General features: G+C 41.7%; 1 protein-coding gene across 2 annotated transcripts; it reads right to left on the reverse strand.

Moving 5' to 3' along the window:
- Positions 1-60: 60 nt before the first annotated feature.
- Positions 61-26,757, reverse strand: ppp2r5a (protein phosphatase 2, regulatory subunit B', alpha isoform). Of its 2 annotated transcripts, none has more exons than XM_079290956.1 (13): positions 25,666-26,757; positions 15,577-15,773; positions 8,996-9,097; positions 8,766-8,858; positions 4,962-5,092; positions 4,305-4,364; positions 3,818-3,926; positions 3,348-3,401; positions 3,134-3,184; positions 2,926-3,045; positions 2,399-2,526; positions 1,908-2,009; positions 61-780 (listed from the first exon to the last, which is right to left on the reverse strand). In XM_079290956.1, the coding sequence occupies exons 1-13, from the start codon at positions 25,811-25,813 to the stop codon at positions 534-536; spliced, it is 1,542 nt and encodes a 513-aa protein (XP_079147082.1). In that variant the 5' UTR covers positions 25,814-26,757; the 3' UTR covers positions 61-533. The 2 variants fall into 2 exon arrangements, with proteins under 2 accessions (XP_079147082.1, XP_079147083.1); XM_079290957.1 differs by having other exon boundaries at positions 3,348-3,397; positions 3,817-3,926.
- Positions 26,758-27,454: the final 697 nt, after the last annotated feature.

A 27,454-nucleotide genomic window follows, 5' to 3' on the forward strand; every position in this document is an offset into this window, starting at 1 on the left:
ACGGATCAATGTTTAAAGATGGATCTGGTCCCATCTGCCCCCCCCCCCCAAATACTCCCAAACACCGCAGTTCCCTTCGTCCTTGAGGTTTGCACCCAAGTGTTGGCAGCAACAAGGAAAAGCACATTAAAAAATAGACATCTTTAAATAGCTATTCAGCTTGTCTAATCGCACAATCGCACAATCGGAAACATTAAATTCAAGTCATTCTTTTTCTCCCCTCCCATGTATCATACAACGAATATAAACAAACAGAAATAATCATTTTCAGTTAAGAAACTAAACGTGAATGGATAAATCTTTGATCAGACAGATAAACAATATACTGCAGACACACTGTAACATCCAAAAATAGTCTTAAGTTGAAATATATATATTTTCTGCCAAAGAAATGCTGGCGTCCTAAGTCACTCTAGTAGATTTAATATACTGTTGAGGTGTAATTTGTGTTCTTTCTGTCTCAGTCAATCCTCTCCTGACAGTCCTGAACACGATGGTCAAACCGTTACGGAATAAAAAACGGACGTCCGGTGTCATTTGGCACATGGGGCGCTCTCGCTGGCCGCCACACTGACGTCGGGATCTTTGTCGTCTGTGGTGACGGCTGCAGCCTCAGCGCTCTTGTCCCGGTTGTCATTATTACTACTATTGTTGTTGTTGTTGTTGTTGTGGACACCCGGGAGCCCGTGGCTGTTGTTCTGGACCAGAGCGCCGCTGCTGAGCCTCAACTCATCCAGCTTCTTCCACAGCTCGTCCCTCTCCTGCTCTTTCTTCTTCTCCCTGAGAAGACAACATGCAACAAAGACAGAAAAGGAAAAAAACAGACGACTTATATTCATGAGACAGTTGATTTAATAAAATACTAACTCGACGAATCACTTTATTCGTCGTAAAATGTGACGGCATGCATCCAAAAACCTCAATAGAAGCTTTGAATTGTATACACTGGGATCACTGCCAAGAACATCCAGAAGCTGCAATACATCCAAAACAGCGCTGCCAGGATCCTGATGAGAGTCCGGAAGTATGAGCACATAACACCCATTCTGCACTCCCTACGCTGGCTCCCTGTCTCATTCCGGATTGACCACAAAGTCCTACTACTCATACATGAATGCATAAATGGACATGCACCTCCCTACCTACAAGATCTCATCACTCCCCAAATCTCCACCCGCACCCTCAGATCATCAAACAGCTCGCTCCTCCGGGTCCCCAGCACCAAGCGCCGCACCATGGGCGACCGGGCCTTTGGCTCGGCAGCTCCACGCCTATGGAACAGTCTCCCTGACCACCTAAGGGCAACACAGACACTGGTCTCTTTTAAGACTGGCCTAAAAACCTTTTTATTCAGGAAAGCCTTTCTGACCTAAGTCAATGTCAGTTATTTCTTTTGTGTTTCTGTTCATTCAGTGTTTTTTATTTTATTATAGTTTTTTTGTATGTTTTAACTATGCTTTTTACTATGTTTTTACAATGTACTGGCTCTGTGGCACTCTGAGATTAAAAAAAAAAAAAATGAAAAGTGCGTTACAAATAAAATACATGATGATGATGATGATACAGCCCTGCTATCCAGAGACTTTGATCTGGTGCTCAAATATGAGCTCAGGTGAATCCTGTTTGCCGATCATCCTTGAGATATATCTAGAGTCCACTTGTGGCGAATTCAATCTATTGGACATGATTTAGAAATGTCCCGCCATTCACAGTACTCGTCAGATTAAGTTAACATCTGGTTTAAGGTACTTTGGCCCCCGAGGAGCAGACAGATGCACTTATTCATTCTCTCAGAGGGAAGTTCATATTTTTTGATGTGCACGTGTGGCGCCGGGTACAGTTTGCTGAAAGTGGCCCAGTAGTTGTCAAACAATGTCACTTACAGTCCATGTAAATCTGTGACTCACCGTTGCCGCTCTGCTTTGTAGGAGGAAGTCAACTCGTCAAACAGCGTGCAGTTCATCTCCATCAGCGTCTTCAGCACGTTGTAGACCAGAGCTACGATTGTCCTGCAACACCGCACACACATACATCAACTATTTGGGAATTGGATGAACTTATTGGGAGTTATTATTGTCTGTATTAAGGTTTTCACTCTTTGTCCATCTCATGGAGTAACTAACTTCATATCCGTTATTGCTGCGTCTTCATGTCAACACGCAGCACATATCTTTCATTGATATGAACTCTACATAAACAACAATTAAGGACACATACTGGTTCAAAGAAAGTTATTCGTGAGTAATACAGAAAATGTATGCGGAGGTTTTATTGCTTTTAGTAAATGACACGCGTCATCATGTCTGTCTGTAAAGTGTAAACATAATCTGATATATAGAATCAGATAGCTCCACTAGCTAATGATTCACTGTTACGTTAGTCAGACTGCAGCACTTACGGGTTCCAGTGCTCTTTGGAGATTCTGTAGAGGCTACCGAACATGATGGGGAGGACCTTGTCGATGTTTTCCTCGATGAGGCTCAGAATGTACTCGTTATTCCAGAAGTACAGCGCCCGCTCCGCGACCTGCCAAGACAGGAAAAACAAAATGAAGAAAGGCTTCAGTCGGATTGCGTTTGTGCCACTTAATGACCCCTTTTCTTTTCAATCATTGAAGTTAACTCGGTAGAAAACGAAATTTCAGATGAAGGAGCAAACAAACGCCTCCGTCAGACATAAACATGACGGCAATTTCACATGTCTGGTCTGAAGAAGTGCCCGAGTCTCTTTAAAGTCACAGCAGCCATCTTTAACGTCCTGACTGCAGGATGCAGTTGGTGCTGCGGTTGAACTGTATTTCCTTATTCCTCATTGATATAAATGGAGTGGACTAAATAACAGAAACACCTGTCAGCATCTAAGACAAAGGTGGTAGATCGATTGAACGTGTCCGTGTGCTTCTGTATGTTTGTGTCATGAGCGTACCTGGAAGTGTGGATTGGCCACGCATTTAGAGATCTGTTTGAACAGCGGCTCCTGGATCTTCTTGAATTGTGTCGGCTCAATGACGTCCAGAATCTCCTCGATTTCCCCCAGAAACATCACCTAAATCGGACACAAGGTGCAGACCGTGAAGCAACACGAATATCTGGTTGACGTATGTTTGAAGTGTATTTCTAGATGCGCTCGTTACCTCTTTCTGGCTGCAGGTTTTTGGCCAAAACTTCAGCAGCCCGCGGATCACCTGCACAGGAAAGACAGCAGAGAATTTCTGTGAAAAATTGCTGCGAAAACAACAACCCCAGTCTGCTCGAGTGGGTGGCTGCTGGCCCATTTCTCTGCAGTGTAGACTCATTTAGTGCTCCAGGCTTTGTGCTTTGAGTGGGAGGATTGATAAAAATAAGTACCGGTTCAGTTAGTGTAGGATCTTTCTCCAGGAACTGGACCACACAGTAGGCCAGCTGAGAGACACAAAAGAAAGAAGTAAAAGTACACACTGTTCCCAAAAACAGCATCAGACGACCACCGACATCATCTGAAACGATGATCTCTCTTTTTTAAAATATGTATTTAGAATGAAAACCTGACAAAATGTTATTATTCTAATGTTATATAAACTCCCACTATGGTCGTGTTGATGAATTTAAGATGCACTGAAACGCAGTAATCAGTGAAACAGTGCAGTTTCACTGTCGAGCCAACAGGAGGTGCTGCAGAACAGAAATGACATCATGACGGTGCTTAATCCTGCAGAACCAATCCTTAACAAACTGCACATTTCAGTTATACACCAACAACCTACAGGGTATGCAGCCAAAAATAAATGTGATTTATAAAAAACCCAACATGATTAAATATTAAAGACAGATTCTCCTACCTGTGCATGGAAAAGGGCCAGTCCTTTAGCGGTGTGCAACGGGACGAGCACCTTCATCAGGAACTGCTTGTGCTCGGCCTTCAGAGGCAACGCAAACCCATTGATGATACTACAAACAGAGGAACGGTGTTAGACGGATAACTGTGCAGAAAGACAGACACACACACACACACAACACGGACTGTTTGCAGTAAAGCTGTGACACAATAAAGACCAAAGCTTCTTTGATACTGATTCAGTGAGGACGTAAAATACCCAAAGCCAGAAAGTTCCACTGTTCTTAAATGCATCCAGTATTTTACAACCATAACAATATAACCTTGACGTTTTCTTTACACACTCAACAGTCAAAGCTGAAGGATAGTTACAGATTCCTTTTTTCATTCGTGTGTAGCATAAAGGGACTACAACTTAATTTTCGTTGTGCATCTCTTAGAATGACAATAAATGAACCTCGGTATTAAAGGATATGAACATTATTACTCACCTTCCCAGGATTTCTAACAGCTCAGCAACACCGTTGAAGTGCTCAGTTTCATAGATGAACCTGCAACAAAAACAATCACACACACACACGGACCCAACAGAGCACAGGGATCAGAACAATTGATTCAGACTGCTCCTAATACCGTGATCCTTTCAGATATTGTCTCTCTGAAGTCTTATTTAAACATCCAGCGAAGAACGACTTGGAAAAGAAACCAGCATATTGAGCTGCTCTTATGCAACGCAATGATCCAAACATCATTGCTTGGTAACCCATCGCCGTCTCGCGGTGCAGCCGCGGTATGTACAGACACAGCCCGACAACTGGGGCACTATTTTTATTCTCAGTGGCAGATGGTCAAAGTGGGTGTACGCGTTCTGCCACCTCGCCTGTTGGAGACGACATCAAGTGCCGCTGTTTCAATCATCTACAGCTTATTGTCACGCAGCAACAGGAGCCGTAAAGAATCGGCACACTGCTGTTGGGAATATATACGATGCCTCCATCTGAACATTTGTCTTCCTTCTCTGTTTTAGAAGGCTGAGGTTAATCTGTCTTATATTGTACGGCCAATAAGAGGAAAATTAAATAAAAAAGGAATACTTTGACTGCGGGAAAGGACATGAAACATGTTTCCCTTTTTAACATTTCACTCACCGCAAGAAAATGTTGTTGATCTGCTTCCTGATGAAGGCACGCAACCCCAGGAACTTTCCATAGATCCGATGCAGGATGGTCTTCAGGAAGTCCCTCTCCCTCGGGTCCTCGCTGTCGAACAGCTCCAGGAGCTGAGAGGACAAACACAGCACCTCAGTCCGGATTCATGCCAAAGCTTTTATTTCATCTCGTATTGTGTCGTCTCACTGCTGTGTTGTCATGCTGCACTCGCGCTGTGAGTCATTTGTTACCACTGAAGCGTTTGACTGAATAGGATGAACATGAATACATTCGTACCATTTTAAAACACTTAACACAAATACAGGGGTTTTGGTGGTAAATGGTGGTTGAAAATACGTAGTTTTTTTTTCTTTTTTCTTTTCTGTTGTGCTTCTGATTAATTCGTGTTAAGTGAATGTAATGTTAGTTTTGCTGTGTGACCATTTCCCCTGAAGCATGATAAGCCTCCACTATAAAACACTGCGCGTTACTCTCATATTGATACTTCTGGGTGCTGAGATTATATATTGTGGAACTAGATCTCTTCTATAAGGCCCAGCTCTACACTAACATTGACGAGGATGAGAACACAAGAACCAGTAATGTAGAGAGGCCTTTTCCTAAGCTTAACAAAGTCACTACGCACTCTGTGAGGCCGGAGTTTATGTAAATAAGTGTAAATACATAAGTCATATCACACCAGCAACCTGTGAGACAAATATACGGTATGCGTGTCCGAATGCTCAGCATTGTAATTACATGTGAAACAGCTGGTGTTTAACAGCTATTTCCAGCAACGTGTGATGAGTCATTATTACAGTACTGTGGGGTTTACAGGCTCACATCAGCTCCAGAGCGAGGTACTTATCGTCAGCCTGCGTGCCATCAGCACCTCGGTGACGGACCTGACAGTCTATTTTTACGTCTGCGTAAATCCAGGGAAGGTTTTCATCATCGCGCTCAATTAAATGGCGCAACGCAGAAATACTGCGTTGAACCTCAAGTGGTGAGCCTGCTCCTAACCATCAGCTTCCAGCCTCGGGGGCAGCTCACTCCATGAGAGCCCAAACGCTCCCTCGCTGAAGAAATTAAAGTACAGCTGTGCCACCATCACCGACTGGTGCAGCTGTGTCCCTTCTCCTTTAGTTTACCTGCTATCACAATGGCAGTACTAGTCAAGTCACGTTACATCAGATTCATTTACATGGGCACACAGTTCCCTCCATCCACACACTGACACACAGAGGTAGCTGCTCCTAATATCTCTGGAGGAATGTGGCCACTGTTTGCGATGCTGTAAACCAGTGTGCAGGGATGCTTTGTGGCAAGTATTTGGTTTACAGTACTTTCACCAATGTGATAAAGTACCTTCATTTGTATTTATTATTATTTGATTCTGCCCAACACAGACGTTTCCATCTGGTAATGTATCTATCAACACATTTATCAAGCGTACTATATCAGGATATACGTGTATTCATATGATGAAAATGTATGTAACAGTGATAGAAGATTTTATCCCCGACCAAAACTATTTCTCTTGAAGTACAAAACATTATCTGGCTACAGCCTCTCAAATGTGGGGACCAGCTGTCTGTTTCACATCATTGTAAATTAAATATCTGTGAAGACACGTTGCAATGGACTCTGGGAACTTGTGATCGATACATTTTTTGAATCTTAGTCTAGCCCTAAAAAGCACGACACCTACTGCCTCGTGCACATAACGTGTACGTAGAGGAAGAAGTCCGTGAAAACACTGCAGAGAAGAATAAGAAATGATTTTATACAGAATAAACTCCATGTTTTGGTCAAACTTGAATCCTTTCTGACGAGACAGAGGAGATGACATTGAACTAAAGTTGATAAAGGACAAAATGGGATACAGACATTGAACCCGTCTTCATTATGAATATAATTCAGACTGTGTGTTCCTGAGGTAACTTCAACAATCACTAAAGGTCAAACTCTTATCAGTCTTCCGAGCAGTACATGTCCCCGAGTAAACAAATCATTACTCTGCAACATGTTGTATCCATCTGTAGTTGCACACAATCATAGAGGCAATTCCCCACCAGTATTCAGGGAAAGAAATTCAGATCTTAAGAAGAGCACAATTCTCCTTCATGGTCAAAACAGAACTCTTGGTAATCAAATACAAACAGCACGTCTCTGTTCATTCCATCGTTATGAAGTTATGAGAGGAAGATGATCCACTGTGAGATAAGCAGGTCATTACTGGAATTAAATGAGACATTCCCAGACTAAACGCCCGTCTGTCCACCAAATATGATCGAGATTAAGACTTCACAAACGGACCAGAGCAACAAAAAAATGTAGAAGTAATACAAAATAATAACATCGTCCAGATTAGCAAACCAACAGACGTTTTTTTATTTCCGTAAAAACCCTCAGGCTCCACTTGCTGGACGATGTCGCATGTTTCAGCCTACGGTTCATCCGTACCGCATGAAGCTCGTTTCTAAATTAACTTCAATCTGCAACTGTGCCAGCAGAATAAAATCAAAAAGAAATGAGTGAGAAATTGAACTGAATACGATTTTACTTTGTTTTGTCATGAATTCCGTCACCCTTTTGGCTCGAGACTGCTTCATGTGTGTGTTTGTCGCCTGTTCTCTGTCTAGGTGACAAAGAGGAGAGGAGGCCGCCTGGTTCAGGCTGCATCCGTTTGACGACACCTAGAAGCTGCTTGACATCGTCTTGGATGCTTCTTTTTAATATAAGGTCACATTATAAGTATAACTTGGACCGTCTATGTTGTAATTTAATTGTGTTGCACCCAATAGTTTTGTCTCCACCCAAAACTATACCTCCTCGCTCCCACCACAGTCCCCCCCTTTCTCAACCTGAATAGTAAACAACCGGCAGCTATTTAAAGCCGCACCGCGACAGTCGCATCATGGAAAGTCTGTCCAGGCACCTTGGATGTGGCTAACATTCCTGTCCCCGTGGTCCCCCGTTAGCTGCTGCTTCACATAAGAAGTGAGGCATTCCTGCAGTAGGTGGGTACTGAGGGCAGATGGAGCCGAGCTGCAGCTCATTCATGGTTTTACTCATCCGACTGATACAACTGAACCGTCTCAAAACGCATCACATTGTGCTGCTAATCACAGCTGTTCGCCACAGGAGAAATTTTAGTAATTTGAAATATGAGAAATATTACCCAAACAACATGGAAAAAACTCAATAGTTGCAACTTTCAAATGTGAATATTTTTGTTTTCTTCTGCTTCTATGATAGTAAACTCATTATCTTTGGGTTTTGGACATTTGAAGACGTCACAATGGACTCTTTAAACACAATTCTCCCAATTTGCTGTCATTTTTCATTCCAAAATCATCTCTATCCCCATCTGTAGATTAATTAATAATGAAAATAATCTGTAGTTGCCGTCTTAATACTGTCACAAAACTACCAACTCAACAGTCAGATCGTCTCCCCGAACATACAATCATGACACTAATTATCAAAATGACAAAAATAAATGATTAATCGTTATTTATTTATCATTTTTAGTGGAGAAAGTTTTCTTAAAATGTGACCTGAGGTGTCTGACTACTAACAAACCTAACCGCCCTGATGAATTTTCAATTGCACAAACTATTTGTAATATTGTAATCCTAATGCTTCTTTTATTAAGAAATGTAGATTAATGGCTGGAACTGAAAACATTGTCTTAGTTTATAAAGAAGGTTAACTTGGAACCCGTTGATGCATTCACATAATCATTATCATAAGTCGTGCTAAATGTCTTTTAGAAATGTTGTAAAAAAAGACTCCGACCTGCAGAACAAATTTCTGATCGATGTGTCGCTTTGCAATGCTGGGCTGGAAGTCTGGATTCTCTAGAAAGCGCAGCAGAAACTCATAGACCAGCTGGAAGACAAAAGACAAAAACAATTAGAATCACTGGCGAGCAGTCAGGTTGCAGTTTACATCCATGTCTGTTCAAAATGTAAGTGTCCACAACACACACACAATGATGTAATCAAAAGGATGAAGAGGACTCGTACCTGAATGTGAGGCCAGGAAGCCTCCAGAGTGGGTTCATCCTCCTCTGGGTCAAAATCAGGGTTGTCACTTGGTGGAAGAGTCCGGAAGATATTGGTGCAGATCTGGAGGGGAGGAGAAGGATAATGATGAATAAAGGCTTATTAATAATAAATAAAAAACATTGTTTAACATGCCGGGAGAGTGTGAGAGGAGGAACATCAGAGTTACCCTTACTTTAAACATGCAGAGACATGATGGGTAGAATCGTGACATTTGATGAAATATAGATCTGCTAAATGCCTATAAAGCATACAAGTGAAAGATGAATTAGGTTTCCAGTGCTCCACACCCACTATAATTAAACAAGCTGGTTGTAGCATTATTTAAATACTGCTTCTGTAATTGGTGGGCAACATTGCTCGCCACACTCTCCTCCTGCTAAAACCACATACGCCATGTTGTGTAGCGTGAATCAGTAAGACAGCGTTCTAATAGCGTGAAAAAACCGTTCAGTAACTTTGGTTGCAGTGAATTTGCCCGGAGGCCAAATAACTCAGACAAGACGAGACACTGGCATCAGCTTTTTGAGCCGTACGGCTGTTTTTTGTGATAAAATAAAAATCTGTAACCAAATACGATCACAGTCGACAAAGCACCGCCACCTCCATCCCACCCTGTTATTTTTAGCAAGGAGTACGTTTGAGAGAGGTGCACACAGCATTAGGGAGCTGGAAAGACATTTTTCTCGACAGTGAGAATATCGTCATCATAACTTCCGCCCGTCAGTGCCTGAACATCATATGACATTTGTTGTAGAGGTCTGCTTATTTGGGATCAAAGAAGATCTCAGCTTGGGCCAGAAAACCTGACGCAGCCCCTTCATACCTTGGAGATGATGGCCTTGCTCTCAATATGCCAAACTGTAACAGGTTTTACCTCGGTCACTGTTTAGCCAAACAGCGAGAGATCCTGTTGACTGCCAGCGTGCTTTAAACACTGCGTGACTGAACCACCTTTCTGACCACAGTCATGGTACATCGTTACTTTACATAATCATCTGTATGCAGACGCCGATTAGGATGCAGATAAATAAATCAGTGGGCCAGCTCTCTCCGTGGCACATCACTTAGCTGTCCCCGGTGTGAGGCCCGTCATTGGCTGAGCTCGAAGCAGATGACTCACAGAGCGGGTTGCCAGGCGGGACATTGTGCCTCGGCGTGATGACCATTTTACCAGGAGGAGAGCTCCGAGGCCAACAACACAGAACTGCTCTGGCAGCCGATCTCCATTGAGGGTATTAATCTGTGGATTTATTGGCCTTCAGCAGGAGGTGCACAGAGAGAGGACATGAGGCCAACGCACTGCATGAGACGACAGGGACAAGTGAATGCTGTTCGTAAAGCGATGGAAACGTAGGTATCCTAGTGACTCGCTGATGGAGCAGCCGCAGTGGCTGTGACACACAACCCATGAAGACAATTAAGGTACTTTAAAACCCTGAGCCTCTTATTGCTTTGCCTCAAACATCTTACTCCTCTCAAAACTCAGTCAAATCTGAACACACAAGATATGTATTTTTAGATTTACAGTTACATCTATGAAGATATCATTATCTAATATGTCCATCGCAATGAAACATCAATACATCTGCATACTAAAGGTGCTCCTTATTACTCCAGAACTCTCCTGAAAACCTGTTCTGACAAGTGAAGTCAATGCTGCAGTGTCTTAAAACTTGCATTCTCGCTACTGGCCAGCAGGAGGAGACTCCTCTGGTTGCAAAAATAAGTCAGATTGTCAGAAAAGCCAAGATGGCAACGGCCAAATCGCCAAATTCAAGTCTTCAAAATGGTGTTCCACAAACCAATGGTTGACGTCACTGTCTACCAGTGGTGTATAGTAACGAAGTAGAAATACTTCGTTACTGTACTTAAGTAGTTTTTTTGGGTATCTGTACTTTACTACTTATATTTCTGTTTACTTTTACTTTTACTTCACTACATTTTGCAAAGAAAACCGGTACTTTTACTCCGATACATTTCCCCTGAAACTCTCGTTACTCGCTGCAAAATCAAATCTATCTTTAGAAAAAAATGAATCATGAGATCAGCGTCGGTGACTGTGGTGGAACACAGACTGCATGCAAGCAGGTTTGGTGAATCAGTGGTCCTAGCTTGCAAGTTAAATCATTGGTTCGTCACGTTAATGCGCAATTGCAAACAAGTGCTCTCAAAGCTGCAGTGTTTTGATTCCCAGGATGCTACATGCTATAAGCGCGGGCGACTACCTGAGTATAATTCCACTCTACGATGACTGATTTCATGATGGAAGCAGAAATGTAAGCACCTGCTACTCCCGCAACAAACTACGGTGGTGACGAAGACCAACACCAGTGGATCGCTAGCGAGTTAGTGAGCTGAGGAAGTGTTGACAGTTGTGACACCATAGGATTGACGGGAGCCGAGAGAGCGCAGCATTAGCGTTAGCATTAGCGTTAGCATTAGTGAAATCCTTCGCAGCTGTGCGCAAGCTGTGTGTGACGCTGAACACACCTCTACCTGCCTCAGTGGCCTGTGAAAGGCTATTTAGCATCGCAGGACTAGTCTTCAGCCCAAGAAGAGCGAGACTGAATTCTCGCAATTTTGAAAACCAACTTCTTTTGAAGATGAACAGATGACATTTTTCAGTTTCAAGTAATGACTGGGTTGTTACTTTCGCTGCTGCTTTAGCATTGATCATGTTTTGATATTTGAGTCATGTTGTGGATGATCAGATGGAGTTATGATGGTAGCAGTCGCCCAATTGCAGATTCATCTTGAGCAAAACCTTTGCCTATTGTGTTCAAATCAGGCCCATAGGAGTTTACAAGGCAGGTGTCCTTTCTCTAAACACTGACCTGATTCATCAAGTGGATATTTTTTGCTGAACATAATATTATGCATTTGCCCTCTACATCCTCTAGTCGGAATGAGCAGACTTATAAACGCACTGTTACAACTCCTTCAGTGTCATATTGCTTTTCAGAGAATTATGATGATACGTTCATAGTAGATGCAAAAGTATACTTATGTACAATATATTATGTTGAACATTGTTGCTCCTGGATGGATCACAGCCAACCCAATTATTGTCAACACAGCTCCTTGTCCTTGGTCATGGTGGCCACAGCACTTAAAAGAATAAACTTCATAATTCTCAAAATTCTGACCCTTTGCTTTTTTATTAACAGCATTTACTTGAACTTCAATGTTCAGGTTATGATGTACATTTAATATCAGAAAATTACTTTTGTACTTAAGTACTTTTGTACTTAAGTACAATAAATATCAGATACTTTAAGACTTTTACTCAAGTAGTATTCTAATAGGTGACTTTTTACTTTTACTAGAGTAGTTTTCCAGTAAGGTATCTTTACTTTTACTCAAGTATGGCTTTTGAGTACTTTATACACCACTGCTGTCTACACAATAATGGGTCATATAATTCAGCACACAAGCATTCGGCATATTTAATTCCCCCGTCACTTCACAATGCCATAAAATAACTACAGTTGGGCAAAACAAGAGACAATATTGTGGGAGGATAGCAAACGAGGGTAGTGTGTGAGAAAGAAAAAAAGGAAACCGTGAGGTGTGTAAAAGTAATGTAGGAGGGTCCAAAAAAGGCTGTTTCTAACAGACAATGCTGTGAGTGAGGAGAGTGTACACATGCTGATGACAAAGGAGGCTGTAGCTCTGAATGGGGTCAAACTGAGGGTGGCAATAGTAGCAATGCAGAGAGAGGAAGAGGAAGAGAGACAGAAAGGAAGAGAGAAAAAGTGCAAGCATTGAGCACAGCATGAGTGAAAAAGGATGAAAAAGGTGGGAATTAAAGCAAATAAAAGGGGAATTATAGCTCAAAGACGCTCTTTTCAACCAACCCTGCTGGCTATTCACACATCGCTGGCACAGATAAGATAGAACAAACACAACTGTCTGAGAGATGAAGAACACAAACACCACCTGAGAGACGTGATTTTCAATAACAAGCACTAATTATAGAATTGGCAAATAAGGCGACGCCTCCTTTCACATAGATGAGAAGCCGGGCCGTTTGTACTCCTGACAACCTCAGTGATCAAAGCAGTCCTCGCTGCAGAGGAATAATGGACGGCACTTTAAACCCTCACCTCTTCATTAGAACGTGATGCCAAGCATGGAGTGTCCGGGAGAGCTATTATCAACCCAAGCCTTCCGAGTGCAGCTGCTATTTGCTTAATCTCGTTCAGAACATCGTCTGTCGGCCGGGACCGGGTTTCTCTTGAGCCCGACCCACCTCGAGATAAATTACATTACCAGGAAGGACAATACCTGTGCACCGGCAGGTTTCAGCAAATTTCAGCTACTCGAGTCCTACAAACCCGCTAGTGTGGGAACCAGAGAGGTCACCGGTGTGTCGTGTGCAACCGAGATACTCCACGTTAAGTAGCTCATTATACAGTTGCCGAACCGTTTCTCACACACTTCCCGTCTGTGCACTTTCCTGGCCGTCTGTCTGCCAAAGCACGATTGAAAAAGAAGAATTGTTCATTTAAATAACTGCTTCTGGTTAGTGCGATGTATTACCGTGATCGCTTTAGTGGGAGTATATCCGATCACTTACATTTTCATTACTTTGGACCGTCTGTGTCGGCACATTGAAAAGTTAATCATGCCAACACAGAATCCAATATATCCATCCTGTAATTACCACAGGGCCCAATGTTTATATTTAGGAAACGATCCATGATGGTTAAACTCGGAATACAGGACCCAGTTTGAAAATGAATCTACATTTAGTGTTTTACTGTTCATTTGAGCTCTTTTTGTTTACTGCAGCTTCGCCAACTCCTGACAAAGTGACGGTAGAGAGATATTGATTTTAATTGTGCTGTTATTAGCAGCCATAACTGTGTCCTTGCTGTGTGTTTTGGTTTTGGGTGGGACCGGTACAATAACAGTGTGTAGCATGTTGCTAATACATACTGTCCCTTAAACACAGATCTTCCAGCAGATTAAACATTGAATTAAATGTTAGATGGCTGACGCCGTTAACCAGCCACCTTCATATTTACCCTCATATTCCATGCATTGCCTCCCTGCTGCCAATGTTTGGCAACTGCACCTGCATTTTATGATTGTTATCTTTTTGGAAATGGCCTATCTCTTGATCACTGTAATTAGACATCTGAACCACATAAGACAAATGAATCCGGGAAATAATATTTAGACAGAATGAGCCTGAATGGTACTGTTGGTATATTAGACTTCACTTCACTGCCAGTCTGGTGATTTCTATTATCAAAAAGGCAAAGAAAGCCAAAATAACAATCATAAAAACATGTCCCCCTGTCTGCAAACCTACGGGGAAAATGGTTAGACTTGCATTGTTCTGTCGTCATTTAGTGCAAGAACATATTTTCAGCAACTTTCAAAGACTGCCAGCTCTTCTGCTCCTTTTCATTTTGCTACCTATTGCACATCAACAATTATTAGCAATTATCTGAACCTGAAAAACAGCTTGAAAGACAACAGTGAGACAAGCTGAATCCTAATTCAACAGTTGCAAGGCATGGCCTGGATTAATAATGTGACGACTGATGGAGCTGTGCTCAGTCGTATCCATCCTGATAATCTGCAGCGTGGAGTGAATCACTGCAGAGTTGACGCTCCTGTAAATGTTGCCCATGAGTCAGTAGGAGGAAACACCTGCTCCAGGAACACGCACCTGTACTATGTTGGCCTCAGATGCTGAGCAGACTATTATGTAATCACAAAGTGGTCATCACTCAGCACCGACCTTTGGAAACTTGGCCCTGCATTCATGGAAATACTGGATATCTCCAGGTAATACGTTAATAAAATATGACTTATATAAATACTGAACACTAAAATGTCAATTTCGCATGCCACTGTTCAATTGGCGTCTTTTTAATCATTGTTATCGGGGGAAACGTGAAAATAATCTAAACAGATACATCAGCTATTGGACAGTCGTTATAAACGTGCATGTTGGAAAAATATCTGTGCTTGACGAGGTCATGTGACCTGCGTTACCACAAATTGCCCCACAGAAGCGCACTGCTTCTTGGGGTTTGGTTTCAAGAGAGCAAAAGAGAGCGTGACACATGTTCAACAAAGAGAAGAGTTTACGCCTTTAGCTTACTGTATGTTATTTAGGTGTTAACTGAGATTAGACGTTGGTCTAAATCTTAGTCAGTGGATTATGTTCACACAGAATACGACTGTTAGTGCAACTCAACCTCAAACCTCTGGCAAACAAGGTCAGCGGTATTTTCCTTTGTGCTGGTTCATGCGCGTGTCGTCATATGAGCTTTCAACAGCAGCAACTGCTACTAGAAGTGTTGAGAGACAGAAGCTATTGCTCTCACAATCAAACATGTTTTTAAGAGAAAACTGAGAAAAAAGAACAAAAATGGTGTCAGACATTATGAAACTTTATGAATGTACTGTATTCAGAGGGTGAGAGAAAGAGGGGGGAAGAAACTTCAAATAACACCCTGAATATTGGGCCTTTCCTGTGGATTTTGTGCTTGAATGGAACCAGTATTGTGACCGCTCACCATGTTGGTGATCTCTGGGTACGTAGTTTCCACCAGCACTCCTCTGTTGGTGGAGACGTAGTCCACGAGCTCGTTCAGAGTGGCCCTCTTGATCTCCTTGCTCTTCAGGTCCATCACAGAGTCCAGGAAGTCAAAGAGCATGCAGCACTGCTGGAGCTTCTGGGTGAAGAGCTCCTGCTGCTCTGTGGTGGGGGCATCTGGAACCACACAGAAGAAAAGGAAACACACTGAGTCACTGCTCATATGCACAGTGGAACACATAATGTGAGGATCTATGCAAACAGGTCACAGATGAGACAGACAATTGGGTTAAGACGATCTGTTGTTTTTAACATCCCTAACCAGTTCAAATCATAAATGGATGGATTAAAGAAAAGGAAAGTCCTATAAATGTCCTAAATTGCTGTTTTTTTTGGGCACACTGTTACATAACTAACTGCTGGACAAACAGACACAATGTATTTTGCCACACAGAGGATTTGATGGTAAAGCCTTTTATGGATTAGCCGGTGAGTGTGTTCGGGGTTATTAGAGCTGTCAAACTTGACCCCAGCTAAGCTATAAACAGCATTTGGCAGCCGTCCACAAACGCAGCGACACACTGTACAGTGATGTTCTGTTCCTGCAGCAGCAGCTCACGGCTGCAAACACAGGACTCCGGTCTCTACTGGGGACAGACGGACCAGCAAAGTGAACCACCGCTGCAGGTCTGATCTACAACACCTCCAGAACCACAGACCAGGGTTCTGGGGTTACGCAGCTACAGATGCCAGCCGGGACACATGTTGACAATGAGGTGCATATTAATGTCTTCATGTCTCATGTGATAACTGCAGTTAATAAATCTGGATATTTTATTAGTTCGTTTTAATTAGTTGTTTAACTTCTCATTAGTTCCGCTTCTCTACCAAAACAGAGCCACATGCATGTAATGCGAAGCAGTTCTCAATATACTTAAAATAGCTGTTATAATAAACAGTATTAATATGCATGCGGTCCTAAAACGGAGCTCTTGCATTTCACGGTCAACACAATTAAAATATTCAATCAACAGAATAATTGTTTGTTGCAGCCCTAAAACACACAACAAACACACACATGTGTATTTTAGTCGGGGTGAGAGGTGTCATGGTGTCTCTTATTGAGCAGTGTTATGCACCTGAAAAGCCATTACCCAGAATAAAATGGTGGAGGATAGAGACAACGTGCCGTCAGGGCCAGCCAAAATATTCACACTGCGCCTCACACCTCGTGAAAAAATGTTCCAGTGGTGTTGACAGCCGACGAAGTACTTATGCAACTGAACTCTACAGGTCAGACCGCTAGCTGCGGCTCAGAGTCAACTCAATATCTGAGTGGAACTGCACCGAGCTCACTTCTGTTCCGTTTCTGTGTGCAGAGAGCTAGATAAGGTGAACAGTACTACTCGCATGTATGTGCAGTAAAAAGGAAGCTACAAGGAGATGGTTAGTTTAGCACAAAGACCGGACTAGATCAGAAGATAACCATCTGTAAAAAACACAAAATGTACGAACACATTTATACATAGCCGGTATAAAAATGTCTCAGTGACGTCACCCAAAGGTGGCTGAAGAACCGTCGTGAAGCTCCCGCCATCACCATCTTGGCACTAAAGACACAGCCTAACTCTAAAGTGGACAAAGAGGTGGATCGTTGGTGGAGCTGAGGCCCACGTGATGCATGAGAGCAGACAGCTAGCAGCCATGCCCATAATTGAGGCAATAACTGTTGTTGCTCATAGCTCTGAATAGCTGTTGTGGTAGCAGCAACTGGCCACGCCAGTTAGCCGTAAATGCTATTCAGAGCTATGAGCAACGTAGACACGCTGCATGAGAAGAGCAGCTTTTTCTCAAGTCTGCCAGTGGATCCTAACAGCGCGGAGCAGTGTGAAAGAATTCACCATCACCAACGGGTTCCGAAAGGCTGGACTACTACGAGATGAAGAGGACAGCGCAATGAGGAGGACAACGCAAGCTCAAGGGCGGATTTGCCTCGGGAGCAAAGTGACACTGAGGGTGCAGAGCAGCTAGCAGAGCTAGCAGTAGTTCAGCTAGCTGAACGAATGCAAAAACAAACATAGCCGCTGATCTGCTCTGTATTTAGCAACACCAGACTAGATGCTGTCGACCGCAGTCATGTTGAAACCAAACGTGGCATTAGCTGTTAAGAGGGAAGAGAAAAGAAAACCTTTAAACTCTGAATATAAATAAGTGAATGGATCTATGTTACAAGAGATGGTACACCTAAAAGTAATTTGCAGTAATGATCTGCCTTCAAACTAAAATCCATTGAGCTTTAATATTTATAGTTTGGTTCCATGTGTCGTACATTTCTATTTATTGCATCATTGACTTTTATATAAGTGGCTTCTCAGAAACACACAAGACCAGATTGGTGGACAAAAACAGGAAATGGGATCTGAGCTCTACAACCACAGCACTGCAATTAACCAGAGACACGAGACAAATGTAAGGAAAAACCTGAATAAAAGAGGAACGTATCAAATGGACAGTACAGCACCGTCAAAGTCACTCGAACTCAATCCATCTGAACACCTAAAGCAGCTCTCCACCAGCATCACAACACCTAATGAGGGAAAGTAGAGTACCGAGTCTATGAGCGTCGACACCGACCAGAAAGAGTTCTTTCCTTTCAACTGTACCATATCTGGGATTTTTTGCAGCGCTATAAACTCTTACTATTATCCTATCTTATTACGGTACTTTTTTTGACATAAATATACAACACTTCACGACGACAAAAACCAAAAGCATATTTCATAAACCAATGCAACAAATATGTCTTATGTACATTAAGGATCTCTTTAGACCTCGGCTGAGAGGCTGCATATTCATCTTGGAGGCATCTTGATTGTTTGGATCATGTACATGAAGATAAGGATAGAAAACCGTAGACTTAACATCATTTATTCTATTTAAATATCAGTATTGCAGAAGTATTGTGAATTAAACGGTTTAAAATGTTCCATCATTACATGTTTCCAGTGGTTTTGAAGTATGAAGTCTAATTCGTAGACACAGCATGGTTTTCTATCAGGTTTTTGGGATGCTTAAAAATGTCGAGTATGTTGTACTCCTTCAGTACAGTAATCCTTCAGGATTCAAAGGTAATTTATTTTCATTATGCAACACATGGTTGCAAAACGAAGTGTATTTAATATGCATCAGGAGTAATGTAAACAGCAGCAACAGAACAATTCTCCGGGCAATATGGCCGACATCTTGAATACATCAAATGTACAGCGATCAAAAGCCAAACTGTGTACTAAATATGTCGACCTCTTTGATCTTGGAATGACACAAAAGTAAACACATTTATGTTGCAGGGTGACAGGTTTTTAAAAAAGATAATTTGACTTGTTCACAAATATGTTTGAAACCGAAGCCCGCTTTCTCAGCATCGTAACGTAACTGCAGTTATGCAACCACTTTCCATTTCAGCACGGCATGTCTCGCTGGCCAACAACTGGTGTGTTGTTCTGCTGCAGCACAGGTCAGAGGTCACAGACATGCATCACTCACTGGATGCACAGCACAAACTGCCATACATGACTCAACAAATTATGATTATATATAATTATTATAATCATAAAAAACTAATTCACAATAATAAACTGTGTGTAAAACATGCTGCTGAAACTGTTAAGTTCTTAATACAATAATGAAGTACTGCACATGTATTCAATTCACACAAACAAGCTTTACCGTGTGATTATTTCATAAAGGGTAATTATTTATACAATTATCAGAAAAAATGCTATATCATGATACTGTCATCAAGATATGAAATGACCTTTAGCAGGATACAAGAGCATGTAGATAGTGTCTGAACTATATTTGCATTTTGATAACCACTGTTAAGTAGAAACAGCAGTGTTAAATCCGTTTACAAAAAGGAAAATATAATATCAAATCTCAGTATTAATATTTACATCCGACAGGTTCAGGAGTCTGTCACAACCATAAGCACAGATTTGTGGTGTGAACACAAACACCATGATGGTAGAAACACTGGTGGTCTTGACCTATTCAGTTAAATATACAACAAACAAAACATTATTGATAGTACACTTCAGAAATCCTGAACTCTCCACATCAATTCACTAACTACACTAATGTCTGCCCTTCTGGTGCCCATCCACATTTCAAAGAACCACGGTAAAGCAGAAAGAAACCAAAACAAAGTGAAGTCTGCAGGTCAGGTGACCTCTGCTCAGGCACAGATTAGTACTGCACAATGAAGAGTTTAGTTAGACTGGCACACTAAGTTGTCCCCTATGAATATCTACCTAGATAGAGGCCCACGATTAACAAACAGCATGTTACGTTTAAAAAAAACACATAAAAAAAAAACAGTCCAAATAAACACGAGCGTCGGTCTACTGTAGGCCAAATGTGAGCACTGATGCATGACGGCAGTGACGCCGCGCTGTTCATGCTGCAGCTGCTGAACCGGTTGGATGAGATGCTGTTACACGCACAATTTGATTCAGACATTCGTTTGGAGTGCACATTAAAATAATGCTGGCACAATCACCGAAAAACTGTTTAAAGAGTAACTAGAGAATGCAGGCCAGATGCAAGATTGCCGCTTAGAAAAGATTGAACAATAAATAAACTTTGTGTTGCTTCGTGGACAGTACTTTATTTCAAGTCAATTGTGTATATATTAGGGGTGTAACGGTTCACAAAATTCACGGTTCGGTACAGTAGAAAACTATAAATGCCAGAGAAATGTACTTGATTTTAAAATATATTTATTCATTACAACTAACATCATGAAGTTATTCTTTGACTTTGAACAATGATGGAACTATACCTGAGTGACCCATCTTCTGGGGTGTCTTCTTAGCAACACATAAGCATAAAAAACAAAAACTGCTCCTTAATGTTATGCAGTATTGTTACTTACATCTTCTCCATCATCATTTTAGTATGAACAATGATGGAACTAAACCTGAGTGAACGTGGCTCTTCATCAACAAAGTAAAAAAATAAATAAAAAATGTTAACGTGTGCAGCTTTTCTTCGTCTGACATAGTAAATGTAATATTTAGTGGTTTTAGACCGTTGCTTGGAGAAATTAAAACATTTAAATGACGTCACCTTGTTCTAAAGCAGGGGTCTCAAACTCCTGGCCCGGGGGCCGAATCCGGCCCGCAACGTCATTTTATGTGGCCCGCGAATCCGCCAGCAAAAAAAAAAAAAAGTTTAATTTTTTTTTAATAATAATAATAAAAATATCCCCATAGTCGACATTATGAGATATAAAGTCGAAGTTATTAGATAGAAAGTCATAACTATGATAGGCAGTCATAATTCTAAGATAGAAAGTCAAAAATGATGAGATAGAAAGTCAAAATTATGAAATAGAAAGTCAAAATTATGAGATACTTAAACAGTCATAGAAGCAGCACTTTGGCTTACTGTACATTTATGCCATCCCGTATCTATGCCATCACACATACAGTATGTGCATGCTAATAAAAGATTGGTGAAGAGATGAAGACATTTCTGAGAGTATAATAATTGTATGAGAATGTGCTTCGCTGCAGCTTTCGCTGTGGTGGGGAAATTAAAACCACAACCGAGACATTCTTGCCTGAGACACCAATTAGTTGCTGAAGAAAAGCCAGTGGTTGAAGGAGGAAGACACGCGTCATGGCTGTGCACGGATTTTAAGACCGTTTCCGTTAAAACTGTTGGCAGCAGAGGAATGGCTGCATTTGCGATACCTTCCACAGAGCTGCAAACTCTACCTCAAATCAAATGTGTACAGCAGCAAACTATGAGGACACCAATGTGAAGTACACAAGTTACTTGACAATGTAACTTTCACACCTGCCAGAGGCCACAATTATGAGGAGAACAGCAACACAACCGCTGTGCATCACAGAAGCTTTGTCTCACTACTTCCTGTAAAATGATTTATCGATTTGAAATCTGCTGGCAGGAATGATGGAAACAGACTGTGCAGCACAGACTTGTCGATCAATAATAGGGCAAAAGAGGGGGACATGTTTTCCATGATGAGCCATCGCCAAAGGTTGGCGTCATCAAAACGGGCTAATTTTCAATTATATGTCGATTTATTTTGGTTCATCATTTAGGCTACAAAATGTCAGAAAATAGTGAAAATGTCCCGCACAGTTTCCAAGTGACGTCCTCAAATCCCAGAATTTGAGATACCAGAAGCATTGAAAGTTGGAGGTTTTTGCTTAAAAAAAAAATGGCATCAATTATTAATACAATATCTAAATTGTTGATTTATTTATTTATCAGTCACTGCTTTGACTTAGTGAGGCTAAAGTAACATATGGCTATAGTTCAATCAGAAGAGACTATATGAAATACTAAAACACATTTTGATGAAGACTCCAACTATGTGAAAAAGTTGTGAAAGACATTTTGTGGCTCCAGAGGCAAAGTCTGATAAATAGACTCAGTCGATGTCACCGTGGGTCGAGGCTGAACAATTAAGAAGAGCTTCCCCGGCCTGTGAGGCTCGTCATCTCTGCTTCAAACTAGCGTAACACGCCTGAATCTGCTCGTCAGTCGAATTGCATTGTGGGCAATGTAGGCCGGCGCCAGGTTTTCACAAGGAAGAAGAATGGGTGGAATACAAAAGATAAAATTGGTCGAGTACTCTTGTAAAATATGTAATAAATTAAGAGGTAAGAGAGAATTAATCAATTAATTTGTAGATATTCTTGGAACCAGATTAAAACACAGATTTTCTGTTATGGAAATTAAACTTTGGGGAATTGATGTATCAGTACTGCATTCACAGTATTAACAAGAACCACCACACCACCCGAGCGTAGGCTTTTGGTCTAGTTAGGAACCCTGTCGGAGCTCAGAATGTCCCCACAGTGACAGAAATATGAACCTAAATGAAGCAGAGTCTGTATTTGGAAAGCAAAACCTTCCTCCGGCTCTCAAGGCTTCTGGCTGCCATGGCAACAATGTTGGTCTCAGAGTGACTCATCTCTTCAGTGTCGATCACAACAGGAGCTCGAAGCTCTCCAACCTCTCCATGGCAGGGGGGGAAGGAGTGTCTCTGCAATCTAGGAGGCTCTGAAACCTCTTACCTACTTACCTCTTTATTTTTGTATATTCTGTGTATGTACGTTAAACCAGAGTCAAATTCCTTGTATGCTTACATGGCCAATAAAGCTCATTTACATGGATTCCATGGATTACATGGATTTACATGGATTACATGGATTCCTATTATTTAATAAAATGAAAATAAAATCCGTCAAACATCGTATCCATGTTCTCGTAGAATGACTCCACTCGAGTCCGATTCTCACAACAAGGCGCGAAAAACCCGACCACAGCGGGCCATCTTCACAGAGTACATGGAAGCATTTTATGCTGCGTCTCTAAATACAAAGTCATGCACGTAGAGACACACAATCTGATCACTGATGAGGAAAACTCAATCCTAAAGTCCTTATGGTGCGATCATTTACAACTGTGTCCGACTGCCACAGGAGAGAAAAAAAGAAAATCAATCTCGTGAATCAATCTGTGATGAGAGACAACAGACTCTGCTGCAAAAATCAACTCCAAAAATAGGACAAGCCACCTCCAATGTAAGCCTCGGGTTTGTTGGATTGTCACATTTTAGTTTGCTTGCTTGTTATTATACTTCCATGCCATTTTGCCCTGCTTTGCTGTGATTTGTAGACGCTCTCTTGCAACGTTTCAAACGAATCCACTGATACAAATGTCCCTGAAGCTGATAAGAGTCTAACTTCTAGCTGCAGTTAGCTCGACACTTCCATGCACATCACGTGCCAATAGCTCCTTCTCAGGAAACCAGCTCTGCGAATAATTAACGACACAACTTCAACAGAGAAATTAAGAGTGGTTCTATAAGCTCTTTAAAAGCCTGTTCCCTACGTGGCATTAATAGAAATAACATTCTACTAATACTCGAACCATTGACTTCAGAGCGCACCCAGGCTAGTGCACTATCAACAAGAAGACAGCCAGATGTGCATCCCTTAATAACATGTACCTCATTATTTCATCAGGAAGGGCTTTATGACTTTGATGTGAAAGCCAGGTGACTAATCTGTATTAAAAATACCCAAAAACAAAATATCTTAAATATAGATTTCCTTGATTCTACAGCAGCAATAGTCCCCATGACGAGCATAAATCACCCTCAAGCTTATGGTGAAATGAAGTCGGATAATTCAGCAGTCACTGTCACGCTCATCAACGCGCCGTTTGCTGCCGTGCTGGTTCTAGTCCGTTCTGGGTGTTGTTGTGGCGCAACTCTCTAGTTTGGGAAAACCAAGTGTTTCAAATTCCTGTGCTTCTTTTCACAATCTGCTCTCCAAACGCATCACACAAGATTAAAAAAAACCACTACATTTTCTAAAAGCTGTTGAAATGTCAATGAAAGCAGTCGTAACTCATTCATGACATATTTTGTTTTCGTCGTCTTGAAGAGTTGCATCATGTTAAAGAGTTCCAGCTACTTGACCAGGCAAGTCAAAATGTGCTTGTTAAACCAGTAACAGAAACACTGGTGATAAGACGTTGAGGCTTGTCGGAATTACTCATTTTGAATTAAATTTTAAAAAAGCGGTTGTAAGATTAAGCAAGAAAGGCAAAGTGTCACTACCTCAAGTTCAGGTTATTTGTGTGGATCACAATAGGATTCAAACTTAGTTATTGTCATATATATAGTGATATAAGTTATGATATGTCTTTCCCTACTATACGGTAGAGTCAGCCAATGCCCAACATCTAGATTTACATTCCACAGCATTATGCTAGCTTGATGAAAACAATGCCAAATATTTACTACACTGCAGTGAAATAACATAAGCATGTCTAAGCACACAGTTTTGTGAATGGAACGTTGACAAACATGGTTGTTGGCGGGTTTAACTGCAGTAAGACAAAGGACAGGTAGCTCGTCAGGTGCATGCTGTTGCCATTTGAAAGACGAAGATGATGCGTCACTTCAGATGAGCCCAGTGAAAGACAAGCTGTCAAAACTAACAAATCAAAAACAAAAGGCCTGACATTCAACAGGTAATTCTCATTTTTTCCAGGTGGAGCATTGAGATACCTCTTACAAGGTACACCTTTCAGTCTTGTGAAGCACTGGAATACAACTATAGTATTTTGAGTAAGCTTTAGTATCACTCTTGGATCAAGTGGCTTGTTAGCTGCAGGCTACAAGTTCAAATTCTTAGACTTGCTTGGGTGGTTTGGATTGGCTCTGGGAATGAATGGGAATGAGTTAAGCCTGCTGTATGCTGCTTTGTTGAGGCCTTCCAGCAATCCTGCATCTCTCTCTCTCTCTTCAGCATGTTTGCACTGGCTATGGCTTTGTAAAATCACAAATAATGAAGCCATAGAGAAAAGAGTGCTGAACCTTTCTTCAACTGTTATCTTCCCCATCAACACGCTCTACCAGCATCAAGACACAGGAGGCAACACATTCAGACCAATCACAGGTCTTGTGCTTACAGTTTCTCCCTTGTAGTCACTGTGTTTTTGTGTGTCCTCTACAACACCTTGCTGCAAAAGCATAAACCCCTCTTCAACATCACTCTCCGGATGTCCCTCCGCATGTCAATTCAGCCCAAACTGCTCCAGTGACGCTACTCTGGGTGTCCGGAAAAAAATATCTCGTAACTTGGAAGCTAGCACAAAGCAACTGTGATGCAAGGAAAGTAAAAACAAAAAAAATAATAACAAAATACAGTATTTTTGATGGAATGCACTTTGACACACAGTCATGTATTTTTGTGTAAGGATTTGTGGTCAACTCTTGCAGCAAATGGATTGAAATGTTTGGAGATGTGTCCACAACTTTGACCAATAGTGGCCCAAGACTTGTGCGCAGTACTGTATGGAAACTGGAAAATATCTGCTAAAATTACCGTAATTCATGTTTGTTGCATGCCTGGTTATGGGTTACATGCTGGGTGTTATAGCTGCAGATCTAACGGTGAGTAATCACACACCGGTCATCACAGACAGGCTGTTCTAACCAGTCATCCTCTTACCGTACCTTTGAGCTGCGGCAGCGGCGACAGCTCCACCGGGGCGCTCTGTGTGCGGTACTGAGACGAGCCCTGGGATTTCCTCTGTTTCTGGGCCTTCCTCATGGACTTTCTCGTGAACCCGTCCACTTTCTCGGATGCGGAGATGTTCGACATTTTGAAGTGATGAAGACGTCCGACAAAAGCTATTTGTATCCCCTAGGACGAATGAAAGGTTTCCTCTTCTGTTCGCATTAGCACAGAGCCAACTGCACGACCTGAAGCTCGTCTCCTGATCCACACGTCTGGTGTTATTCTGTATGATCCAACATGGTCGCTCGGTATCGGGGGTTAGACAGTGTCCAAATACTGCAGCACACGGATATAACTAGTACACTACAACACGAGGACAGTCTTCAAAACACGAACCAAAAAAAAAAAAGCTACAACAAACTACAACTCATGGCACTCCCGGGAGTTACAAACATAAGACAATTATGGCCTAACTTCCAAAAAATGCTGTTTTTTTTTTTTTTTACTGCTTCGTCATATTTGCACACTGTCTACCTGTTGGAAAACGTATTAAATACATTGCCATAAAAACGTTGCCCAAATGAATCGTAAAGTCCCGACAGTAGGTAACTACTGTACTGCTAGCATGCCTAGCTAACGTTAGCTAGCGTTAGCTGGCGTGCTAAGATTAGCCGAGGTCTATGTGCGCCACTACGACAACAGTGTGCACCGCTGCTGAGGAGGAAAAGTTACAAAGGATAGTTGCCCCGTTAAATTCATGTAGTTCTTCAAGTCCAAGTCTTCCACCGCTTCTATAAATCCTAGCTGGACTTCCGTTGGAGCGTATTTTTCAAGAAGAGTTCACGTTATCCTGCGATCGTCGAAGTTGAATTTCGCTCGACGACCGAAGTCTCGTTTAACGTTAGCACTTAAAAGTTAGCAGGGTCCACGTTCAGTCGACGTCGTCCCAGCTACCTTCATCGTTGAATAAAGAGCAGTGGTTTCGTTTTCACGGCCTCAAAAGACACCATTTACTCAGAAGTACGACAAAATGTACTGGCCGTGTAGCCTAGGTAGCCATCAAAAACACTCCCAGTATAGTCGTTCAGACGTCGTCTGTCTCACTTCACTGTTCGCTCGACTGCAGAGCCTGACAGGTTGTACGTCATTGAGTGACGTCTCTAATGGCCAATCACAAGCAGAGAATTAAAAGACTGTAAACTTTTTAAACCAATCAAGTCCCGCAGAACGCGGGGCTCTGAACATGTGACTTGGGAAAACAAATATGTGACGGTGTACCAGTCGTTGTACAGTTGAACGAGGAGTGGCAGCTGTAGTAGGTATTCAATTAATTTGAATAATTATGTATATTGTTTGTGCATTTTAATCAGGGAAAGCAATCATCCATGTTTCATCTAACCAAAATTTAAAAAAAATCGTGGCAAAGGAGATTATAAAATCCTACTTTATAACTTTAATAAACAGAATAGAAGAATATACCTTAAAGTACATTAGTGGCTCAAACAGTGAGAAGCTTAGACGGCTATAAAAAGCAAGGAAGACGTTCCATTTGCAGACTTTCCCGTTTCCTTTATTACTTACACCTCTACGTTCTAACTATACACCTAAATTTATTCAAATAAAAACTGAGCAACATGCGAAGGATTTGTAACTACTGCAGTTAATTATTAGTCATGACATTAGTCACTTGAGTCTCACCAAGCACTCCTTATCACACAAACACATGAATCACACTGATAAAATGCAAGCAATGCCATATGCATTGAAACATCTTTTGAATTTAAT

Source organism: Melanostigma gelatinosum (assembly GCF_949748355.1).
Source record: "Melanostigma gelatinosum genome assembly, chromosome: 19".
Taxonomy (NCBI): domain Eukaryota; kingdom Metazoa; phylum Chordata; class Actinopteri; order Perciformes; family Zoarcidae; genus Melanostigma; species Melanostigma gelatinosum.